This window comes from Colletes gigas, unplaced genomic scaffold (genome assembly GCF_013123115.1).
Source record: "Colletes gigas isolate AHSC1104 unplaced genomic scaffold, ASM1312311v1 Colletes_gigas_Sc00012, whole genome shotgun sequence".
Taxonomy (NCBI): domain Eukaryota; kingdom Metazoa; phylum Arthropoda; class Insecta; order Hymenoptera; family Colletidae; genus Colletes; species Colletes gigas.
In genome coordinates, this window is record NW_025106641.1 from 3,461,787 (window position 1) to 3,472,204 (window position 10,418).

The 10,418-nt window shown below is 35.6% G+C and overlaps 4 protein-coding genes across 4 annotated transcripts in view; 1 reads left to right on the forward strand and 3 right to left on the reverse strand.

The window, feature by feature from the left end:
- Positions 1-431, reverse strand: part of LOC122399245 — a 29,318-nt gene extending 28,887 nt beyond the window's left edge. The window contains exon 1 of the mRNA XM_043399793.1: positions 85-431. The gene's annotated coding sequence lies outside the window, so the exon portion shown is untranslated. The remainder of the gene's footprint in view (positions 1-84) is intronic.
- Positions 432-778: 347 nt separating this feature from the next.
- LOC122398696 (ribonuclease P/MRP protein subunit POP5) lies at positions 779-1,726 on the reverse strand. Its single transcript, XM_043398797.1, has 4 exons — positions 1,521-1,726; positions 1,241-1,386; positions 1,000-1,169; positions 779-906 (listed from the first exon to the last, which is right to left on the reverse strand). The coding sequence occupies exons 1-4, from the start codon at positions 1,538-1,540 to the stop codon at positions 790-792; spliced, it is 453 nt and encodes a 150-aa protein (XP_043254732.1). The 5' UTR covers positions 1,541-1,726; the 3' UTR covers positions 779-789.
- Positions 1,727-1,828: 102 nt separating this feature from the next.
- LOC122398695 (FGGY carbohydrate kinase domain-containing protein) lies at positions 1,829-4,959 on the forward strand. Its single transcript, XM_043398796.1, has 12 exons — positions 1,829-1,963; positions 2,058-2,147; positions 2,355-2,621; positions 2,709-2,820; positions 2,899-3,136; positions 3,201-3,328; positions 3,405-3,587; positions 3,645-3,852; positions 3,927-4,077; positions 4,153-4,227; positions 4,303-4,580; positions 4,658-4,959. Exons 3-12 carry the CDS (start codon positions 2,445-2,447, stop codon positions 4,743-4,745), a joined length of 1,638 nt encoding a protein of 545 aa, XP_043254731.1. The 5' UTR covers positions 1,829-1,963; positions 2,058-2,147; positions 2,355-2,444; the 3' UTR covers positions 4,746-4,959.
- Positions 4,960-6,348: 1,389 nt separating this feature from the next.
- Positions 6,349-10,350, reverse strand: LOC122399209. Its single transcript, XM_043399713.1, has 5 exons — positions 8,944-10,350; positions 7,888-8,234; positions 7,523-7,794; positions 7,154-7,385; positions 6,349-7,077 (listed from the first exon to the last, which is right to left on the reverse strand). Exons 1-5 carry the CDS (start codon positions 8,970-8,972, stop codon positions 6,905-6,907), a joined length of 1,053 nt encoding a protein of 350 aa, XP_043255648.1. The 5' UTR covers positions 8,973-10,350; the 3' UTR covers positions 6,349-6,904.
- Positions 10,351-10,418: the final 68 nt, after the last annotated feature.

Genomic DNA, 10,418 nt, shown 5'->3' on the forward strand with positions numbered 1-10,418 from the left:
GAAAACGAACTTATTTCAAACGCATCCCCTCGAATAACGGGGTACGAAATCGATAACCTATACGAGAAGGGCACTGCCTCTTACCTCGTACGCTACGTTGGATCCTCGTTGCCAGATGAAAGGATTGAGTTTCTAATGTTCTCGTTGATACTTATCCGTCGGTTGCAACGTGAACGCACATTTGTTCACGGGACGACGATGCGGTCGGTCTCGTTGAGGCGTGCCGGTTGAATTTCCGACGTGAATTTCACAAGGAAAGAAATTCCTCTCGAGGAAACCGAACGAATCGTCGAGAGAATGGAGCGCGTGTTCTATTGCTTTTTGGCTCGACAAAATCGCGTGTTTCACGGTGCGGGTTCGTTCAACGACTCGCAGTTTCTGTCTTGCACACAACTATCGCACCACTTTGAGAGCACTTCGCGGATCGACTGGCAACTAACATTCGTACGGACCACCGTTGCTTTGATCGGAGAACGAGAGCAATACGGGCTCTCTCCAGCAACAGCCAGCGACAACTGGCGACGGCAACTAACGACCCCTATGCGCACCCTTCCGACGACTGGTAAACTAGACGCTCGAGGGAACAATGGGACCGGTCGTGTTGCACGAAAAAAGAATTCAGAACGGAATACACTTGTTTTCGGGCGCTCTGAAACGCAAACAATTTACATCTTAAAAACACATGGTTTTGTAACAAAAAAGATGCCCGTTTGTAAGATCTTTATTTCAGGCAATCGATTACACAACATTAAATGAAAGTAAAATAAATATAGTCGTTAAAAGAATGTTTCACGTATAATCTTTCATGCTGTGGGTTAATGTCATTAAAGCATTTTCCATGGCCTTCCTCTCAGTCTCGTTTCTCAGAGTGTACCACATTTTTTCTAATTTCTTTTGCTGGTATTTCTGGAAGATTTATGCGAACGTATTTAATAAACCGCACGTTCCCACGATTATTGTTCGTAGGTTTAACTGTACAAGATTAAGAGATTTGCATACTTTGATAAAAAGGAAACAATGTTTCATCGTGGCCCCCACATAGAGTATTTTTACGGACACTAAACGCCCTGCGATATCGTTCAATCGTGGAAGGGACTTTAATAAAAACTTGTGTGGACCGTGTCTGGTTTTTACCAACGCTATTCTCGTGTGAGCGTTACAATACTTCGCTAAAAATTTGTTTAAAAAACACTTCTAAAGATTCTTAAAAACGATTATCACGACGCAATTTTTACATTACCGTTGAACCCCGCTTTTATTGCAGCCACACCAAAATCACCATACAATTTTTCTACTATTTGTTGAATAGCATTGTGTAGACTAGTGATTTTAAGCGGGAAAGGCTTATCAGACTTATCACCAAGTGTTATTTCGAACGCTATATACCTATGAGTATGTTTCACATTAGACATATATTACGCATAAGGTAATACAATAAACGAACAACCAACAATACGTTGTTCAGAATAAATCACGTACAACTGATCTATACAATTCGATTCTATGAGAAATTTTATTACCTGTTCTTAAAGCGTACCATGTTTTTAGGTTATGTGACGTGTAAAATGACGATGTTCTTGCAGAGTCGACGCTCAAGAACCGAATATGCGCCAATTACGTGAACCAAACGTCATTTTCTGCAAATTAATAATCCACCACTGTTAAATTATATGCTTTATAGGATGTGATCCGGAAAACACCACCACGTGCGTTACTTTCGCTACTCGATACACAAGGTTCGGTTAGGTTATTATCAAATACAATCATTGCGCACGTGCGTACTGTAACGTGCGAACATATTTTCGATTCCATGTTCCAACAGTAGGATTTTTAATTTTTTATTTTGATCGTGTCATCTAGTTCTTAATACCTTTTTTCTTTCGAACAGCGGAACGTAATCGTACGTAAAATGTTAAAAATTAACATTCGAACCGTCGAACGATCTGGTAAAAAATTATTTAAGGTAATGTATCCTGGAATTTTTTATGCACGCGTACTTCCTTATACGGATTTACGTGTTTCCCGTCTTATATAATATCGTTGCACTTTATTTTCAGCATTAATCTCATTGATTAGATATTGCCATACAGCGTGTAACGTGAATATTTAAAGCCTTAAACGATTATTAATATAAAAGGAACTTATTGGTAATTATTATTTTCCACTATACTGCTTTTTTTTTTTTATACACGCATGACGAAATTAATAAAATTCTACATAGGGTCAAACTATTGCTTATACTATTAATAAACGTATTTCTTAATACTGTGTTATCTCAGGGTCATACGATATTAAAAAGTCTATGATTACTGTAAAGCTGTATGTGATAACGGTTGTGTACACTTAATTTACAGCTCATGATGATTCTATTCAAAGTGGAACATTCAGTTGGCTTCTCCTGACGAAAGACACAACCCTAGCACGTTTGTTTAAAGGAGCTAGACATGGATTATTTTGTTGGCGTGGATGTAGGAACAGGGAGTGCTCGCGCTGCTTTGGTATCCTCTAAAGGAAAAATAGTAAAAGTGGCAACTTGTCCATTGGAAATCTTTCATCCTGCACACAATTTCTACGAACAATCGTCTGATAATATTTGGAGTGCAGTTTGTCATGTAGTGAAGGTAGGACTTAAAAAAAACTTTATAAGTAGAGATAGATCCAACTCTATTCGTATTGTCAGAGTATAATATCTCCTACTTTATTTAAAGTCGGTTGTAGCTGATATCTCTGCAGAGAATGTGAAAGGTATTGGTTTTGATGCTACTTGTTCATTGGTAGCAGTGGATAAAACAGGATCACCGGTCACAGTGAGTCCCACAGGTACGTGCAAAAAAGTATCATAATATTAATTTTGCTTAGACAAAATGTATCCTCCTATCGTTTAAATTCTCGTTGCAGGAGAAGACAAGCAAAATGTTATATTATGGATGGATCATAGGGCACAGGAAGAAGCTGATTTCATAAATGCACAAGGTCACGAAATGCTCCATTATGTCGGTGGAAAGATATCATTGGAAATGGAGACCCCAAAAATGCTATGGCTTAAAAAAAATCTACCTTCGTCTTGGAATCGCGCGGCGTTACTTTTTGATCTGCCCGATTTCCTAACGTGGAAAGCAACAGGTTCCGAATCGAGGTAATAGACTTATTCTACTCCAACGAATAACACGAATGACACGATAAAACTGATCCGATTTCAGATCTCTGTGCTCTTTAGTATGTAAATGGAACTACAGCGCTAGTCCAGACGGTAACAATAAATGGAACGAGGAATTTTTTGATCAGATTCATTTGAACGATCTTAAGAAGGATAAATGGCGAAAAATAGGTATTAATGGGTAGCGTGTGTTAGGACGGATAATATGAAAATATTACCTTTAATAAAGAGAACTATTAATACGAAGGTAATGACGTGAAGACCCCCGGCGATCCAATTGATCAAGGATTGTCAGTGAAAGGTGCGTCTGATTTGGGACTTTTGAAAGGAACAGCCGTGGGTACTTCCCTTATCGATGCACATGCCGGTGGACTTGGTATGATAGGCTGTTCCGTACCTGGCACATCTTGGAATTTACAAAACAGATTAGGTGAGCAATTCTTTTCTACCACTCTCGGCTTTTATTAATTTTTTGTGCAATTTCCAGCATTGATTTGTGGTACCTCAACCTGCCACATGATAGTCAATGAAAAGAAGCTATTTGTTAATGGTATTTGGGGGCCGTACTTCAGTGCCATGATTCCAGGCTTGTGGTTAAACGAAGGCGGACAAAGCGCGACCGGAAAGCTACTCGATCACATAATTGACACTCATCCAGCAACGCCAGGAATATTAAAAACTTTAAGCGGCAACAAGTGAGCATTTATCGATAAACGATACAATAAAACGTACTACCGGTTCGTCTACCTATTGCTACATTATTTTCTAGGCACATACAACAATACTTGTCCGAACTGTTGCAAAAAATGGCAGAACAAAAAGGTTTGAAAAATGTCTCCTACTTGACGAAAGATATCCACGTTTGGCCCGACTTTCATGGGAACCGTTCCCCTCTGGCCGATCCAAGCCTTAAAGGAATGGTAATAATACAATATTTCTTTTATGCAACGAACGTTTCATTTCCATACAGACTTTTATCGTTCGATGTTATGTAGATATCGGGACTGTCTTTGTCGGTAGATCAGGACAATCTCGCGTTACTCTATTTGGCAACAGTCCAAGCACTGACGGTACGAATGTTTATATTATTTTGGCCAAGAAATCGTTTTAAATCAGCGCGAACTGAATTTTCAATTTCCCAACAGTATGGTACGAAGCATATTTTGGAAACATTAGAAGCTGCTGGTCATAAACTGGAGGAATTATTAGTTTGCGGTGGTCTGAGCCTGAACCCTTTATTTATTCAAATACAAGCAGACGTGTTAGGTTTGCCTGTACTTTGCCCTATTGAAAGGGAATCGGTATTGATAGGAGCTGCAATTCTTGGATCGTACGCGGCTAAAAAATTCAATACTATATACGACGCTATGAGAGCAATAGGAGGATCTGCAAATATCGTTAAACCTAAAACCGAGTGCTACAAGTAAGCGGACATACTAAACGAGAAATATTTTTAATTGGTCTATGAATGCACACTACGTGTCACTTGTTTTGTTCAAGGTATCATCTCCAGAAATATCGAGTTTTCCGAAGTATGGTACAACACCAGAAAGATTACAGAAAAATTATGAACGAAGACATTTCCTAACCGTCGACACAGCTGTTCCGTGTTTTACGAAGAATCTCATGATAAGAGACTAGTATAGAAAGAAACGCTACTTACATAATTCTTTTTATCAATTAAAAATCTATTTTATATATACGAAATCGATTGTAAAGAGATATTTTTGTTATGTATTTTATCTTTTTATCCTTGTTTGTTACAAATAAAGATATACGCGAAACTGATCCAGTGGAGTTTCTTGTCCCGAGTGTAGGTGTGCCAGAAACCGAAAATATCAAAATATAATGTGATTACGTTCGCCGTGATTCGATTACATGTACTTGCACGACGATTAGGCAATTATTACACGCTTCAAACGTTTACAACTAGATCGTGATTAGACGATAATTACTGCGTGTACGTGTAATCGTATCGTGATAAATGTAATCAGATTACATTTTGCCTAACCCTATTCCTGAGAATGTTCGATGTATTCAGACACGTATTAAAGGAAAGGCTGAATTATATTTCATAAAGTTATGAAATTATGAAAGTTGAAAAATCTTCCAAATTTTATAATTTCGAATGAACATTCTCAGGAACCCAACCCAACCATCGAATTCCAACACACCCCTGTCGAACGACAGAACACGATGATATGAAATTCTATTGCTTTATTTGGTATTGAAGTATGGATTTGAAAATTTACATACAATGCGGTACAATGTTTTCGTTACAAATATTTTGGTACAAAACGCGTAATTTTACTTATTGCATATTTCACGCTAAAAATTGTTCAACAACACTCGTATAAACGTATAACGATAACAATATTGCTAGTCGTTCGATCGTTATAAAAATATTAAAAAGCTTCTTAATCAAAACGTTCTTAATGAAAAATTTTCCTTCTTTCAATATCATTATATATAAACTTATAAAATGGTGTTACCAACTACTTAGAAATAAGCGGTACTAATATATAGTACACTTGGCGTTAATTTCAATTAACTTACAATAAGAAGAATATTTTCTTATCTCTCTAACCTGCAATATATCATTTTTTTTTTTACCACACGAAGTAACGTCATTATCACATAGTTCTTGAAAATTTTACAACCTTGATATTTCTATTCCTTTTTTAATGATGCGATTCAAGAAAAGAATGAAAATAATATTTGTATATCACAAAGTCGGTTTTATCACAATGCGATCCGGCGAACTTCCGGCGACCGAAATTTGGGGAAAAAAACCGACAATAATTAACTTACATTATAGTTGATTTGCAGCATATAATTTAAAATAATACTGGTATAAAAACTTTGGATAAAACTCTAGTATTTCATTAAGTATTACAACTGTCAATTATTGTGTAATATAATATTAACTGACAATCGTTCAAGGACACCTAACTATTTCTAATTCAAATACTGGTACTAATTGCACCAGACATTTTACATTTCACTTTAAATCGATTAATTTTCTGTAAGACAATTTGAATAGGTGACATTGTGCATGTTTTAATTATAAATTGATAATTTGTTATTAAAAAGAAAAAAAAAAGAGAACAGATTATTTTCGTAAAAAATTCGTCAAAACTTTTAATCGAACGTTATAATTTTATTTGATTTTCATAATAATTTGGTATCATATCAATATCATTGTCAGTCTTTTAATAGCTAGTTTTTCAACCTAAATTCATAAAAAAGTGAAAAATCTTAAGCAAACAGTACCTTTTAAATGTGCTTTAACAGATTCAAGTTTCATATAATGATATAGCTCTAACTAGTCAACAATCCTCATAAACATTTAACTTCAAAATGATTTATATTTTGATATTTGGAAGACACAAAGTGCGTGTTTCAGTTAAATATTGAAACGTATTCTCCTCTTTACGAACATACTTCTTGTAGTATATATATATATATATATATATATGTATACTTCCTTTATAAGTATTATTTTTTTTTTTCTAATTTCAATAAGGCCATTTGTGCAACTTGTGCAATCAAGACGCAATAACATTGCCAATTCAACTGGCAATTGTCGTCCGCCCCCCCCCCTATTACTAAGTATTAATTCGAATTAAAGTATTATTTCGTAAAACCTTATTTTAGAAAAAATATGTCATTTGCTAACAGTTGATATTGCTTGTAATAATAGAAAAACAGACTAAAATTAGTTGAAAAATACTGAAATAAATCAGTTCAAACAAAGCGATAACATTCTGCAATGTGATTAAGCATGTACTGAAATGCCATGGAAGGTGACGTACCGAATCTTTGTCTCCATAAATGCTTTGCTATTATACGCTGTCCTAGGTTGTGTGTAGTTTCTTGAACGTCTTCGCAAATTTCGACGCTGGTTTGCCATATTGTTTCTTAAAATACAGGACAATTTTATGAAGAACAATGCATCGAACGAAGTTACTCGAACAATTAAAAATAAATACATACCTAAATTGTTCAGAAGTTTGCTTTTACCCGGCGGATCAAACTTTTGCAGGTGTTCGACACTGATCACCTTGTATTGTTTCAATTCCCGAAGTGATTCATAGCTGCAACAACGTGCTCGGCTATTCGCCACGATATAACTACCGGGAGCACTATGTTTCATGATTTCTGTTAGAGTTTCTTTAACCATATTGCATTTATCAATATCCCCGTGAGATTTATCTATTTTGATTGGCTAGAATGAAACACAGCATACATTAAAAACATTGACAGCAAAATTTAAATAATAAAAGAAACAATTTTGCAATTTCGAACAAAGTTTCATTTGCCTTTCCCGTTTTAATATGTATAAATGTATAAGGCATCTGATACCTCTGGAATTGCTTCGATCATGTGTAACCACATACGAGTCGGTATAGTATTTGCTTCAGCTATACACAGTATGGTATGAGAGTTATTATTGCGTTTCTTGGCAGTAGTAATATCTGATGGGTTCTCTGTCATATATCCATTAGGGAATTCATCCACAATTAATATTGCACTTTGACCTCCCAAAACCCAATCTTCCGGATGAGTCGCTACATAATTTTCGGAAACTTCGTCGCATCTTTCGTATACTTTCTTAACTACGTGTTTCTTTATTTCTAAAAAAAAAAAACAATTGGAATATTTATAATTGTTTTCGGAGATACGTATTATGGTAATTGTTTGATAGTTTGATTCAATTTTTCTTATACCTAAATAATTGGCAGTAAGTTCGCTAGGTATCATTTGACACCACCCTAATATCAGTTGAAGGCACATTTTCAGGTCGCATTTGATTCCAACGAAAAAGGAATTTTCTCTTATAGATTGTTTCCTTGTACAATTCGGACAGGACCAACTATATTTATCTACAATTCTTGCTTGATTCCAAGCCAAACTTCTCCCTTTACATTCGGGATGAGGGCAATTGGAAACAGTCCTGATCAAACTCATTTCTTTCAACCACCCGCACAGCTCTCCTTCGTGTCCTTGCTGCAGCATTGGACGTACCACGACGTCAAAGTATCCCCCTTGATCTCCAAAACGCTCCATACATTGTCTAAAAACAAACACAACAATTAGAACAAGAGACAAACAAATTTTTCTTAGTCATTCATAAGAATTTTTAATTCCAATTCATCAATATTAAAAACTTCGAATGAATTAACTAACACGTGCAGATGCAAACGTTATTTATCAAAGGTCGTTAGGTTATAATTTTCGTAAGTTAGTACTAATAATTCTTTGATTATTTATAACATTTTTGTATAATAAATTGTATCGTATTACCGATTATCTTTATTCTAAAGCGCTTCTGTTCGAAAAGCAGTAACTACTATAATCGGAACGGCGTACAACAAAGTAACCTAATAACCTTTCATTTTTACAACCATATAAAATAATATTCTTAACCAAACTGTATTTTATTTAACAAATATTAATTACGTAATGTAAACGAAAAGCGAGAACACGTTTGGTGATATGAGAATGAAATAAACTTACGGTACCCTAGTATGTGTAAAAAGTGGGAGAGGAAAATCAATACTCTCTCGAGTTAAATATAACTTTCTTATTCTTAATATAATGTGGGAAAATTTTTAGGAATGTCATTGCCCATCGAACGAGAATGAATTGTTGTACGAATAAAAATCGTGCAGAACGTTGTTAAAAGAAAAATAGTAACAAAATGAACAATGATAGTTTTTTCGCGTAGCAGAAGCAACAAGTACAATTAAATCAAAACTGTTCTCGCGAAGAGCACTCGTTACCTCGCTTTGACTTTTGCGTTTTTCATCATCGATGTAGAAGTCACGCTCGACCGACACTAGACAACTTCGAAGGAATAAATGAAAGCTTATAACATTTTTAAACGAACTAAAATGTAAACAAAAACGAGGCACAACAAGGAACCACAAAAGACCCGCGGACCAACGTCGACCTTACGCATCCATCGCGCAGCGACTTCTACTGTCGTCGAGATACGGGCCAACCACACGATACAATTTTATACTATGTCGATAAAGAAGGGGAGCACGTTGGTTCGCGGATTTTTACAATTTTCTATTCACAAAATCGAAAGCACGGAGCACAGGTGCTATTTTGTTTTCAGATGAAAAAAAAACAGTTTCATGTTCGAAATAAAAGAAGCTCCCTTTCGATTAAATACCTTTTTTGTATTTCTTTTTGTTTTTTTTATTATGAACATGTTTTACAAAGCAAAATTGTGTAATGGTGGAAATGGTGGATATCGGTGGAGGCTGGAAACTACAGAATCAGTGTTGGTGGGCCACAATTCAACAAGATTTCCAGAAAAGTGAGTGCGGGTAAAGGGGCATCGGCACAGTAATATAAAAAGTACTCTTCAAGAGACAGCATGAAGGATTAGGCCGGCACATTCATTCATCATTTTTTCTACATATACACAAGTACACTGCACTTTCATATGTATGCCTTTAAAACAATGAACATACGATTCGTATTTTCCTCTTCAATGTCTTTGCTCCACCTGGATTTTATACGTCCATTACTCAATCTATGCTTCCTCGAGAAATCTAGCGCGATTAGAACCGATCAATTTTGTACACTTGTTTCGCTATTATACGTTTGCTCAATAGAAGTTTTGTTATTGAAATAAAAAGAAATTCTTTCCGCGTCTACGTTTTACGGCCACCTTCGTTTTAACCCATTTGCATCGTTGGCGTATACATATATGTATACTAACATTCACATCGTGATCAATGGCCAAGAACAAATCATTGAAATATTAAAATAAAAGAAAAATTGACGGCGAAGGCATATTTTTTTATTCTTTCGTACGATGCAACCGAATTAATGTGTCTAAAGTGTATATACCCAAAAGGGGGTGGATAAAATGTTTTAATTTTAGTTTCTACACGTTATATGTATACCGAATTAATTTTTTAGATAAAAGAATAACGAAGGTAGCGTCAAGAAGCTATCTAAAAATCCGTAAAATTGTTCAAATTCACGCAAGCGATCTCCGTGACACGATACCCGATGGGAAATTAATTGTATCGGAATGCAGCTGTGTTTTACACATGCTGGCCTGGCGCGAAAATGATGGATCGATACCAATGATGAATTTTGTTTTCGTTTAATGATCGACGATGAAAAATCAATCGTACAATTCGAGCATCGAAATAGCGAACCGCCGGTTGTGCAGAGGTTTCGCTCATGTAGTAGTGATACGCGACGTCACACTGAACTCTATTTAATATTTACA

Excerpts from the sequence above, each read along its gene's own strand:
- LOC122398695 (XM_043398796.1), top strand. The coding sequence starts at position 2,445 with ATGGATTATTTTGTTGGCGTGGATGTAGGAACAGGGAGTGCTCGCGCT. Across the intron at positions 3,588-3,644 it reads GAATTTACAAAACAGATTAG|CATTGATTTGTGGTACCTCA; the intron begins GTGAGCAATTCT and ends TGCAATTTCCAG. Across the intron at positions 4,078-4,152 it reads ATCCAAGCCTTAAAGGAATG|ATATCGGGACTGTCTTTGTC; the intron begins GTAATAATACAA and ends GATGTTATGTAG.
- LOC122398696 (XM_043398797.1), bottom strand. The coding sequence starts at position 1,540 with ATGGTACGCTTTAAGAACAG. Across the intron at positions 1,387-1,520 it reads ATGGTACGCTTTAAGAACAG|GTATATAGCGTTCGAAATAA; the intron begins GTAATAAAATTT and ends ACATACTCATAG. Across the intron at positions 907-999 it reads ATTGTTTCCTTTTTATCAAA|AAATACCAGCAAAAGAAATT; the intron begins GTATGCAAATCT and ends TAAATCTTCCAG.
- LOC122399209 (XM_043399713.1), bottom strand. The coding sequence starts at position 8,972 with ATGATGAAAAACGCAAAAGTCAAAGCGAG. Across the intron at positions 7,795-7,887 it reads ACTTACTGCCAATTATTTAG|AAATAAAGAAACACGTAGTT; the intron begins GTATAAGAAAAA and ends TTTTTTTTTTAG. Across the intron at positions 7,078-7,153 it reads CAAACTTCTGAACAATTTAG|AAACAATATGGCAAACCAGC; the intron begins GTATGTATTTAT and ends CTGTATTTTAAG.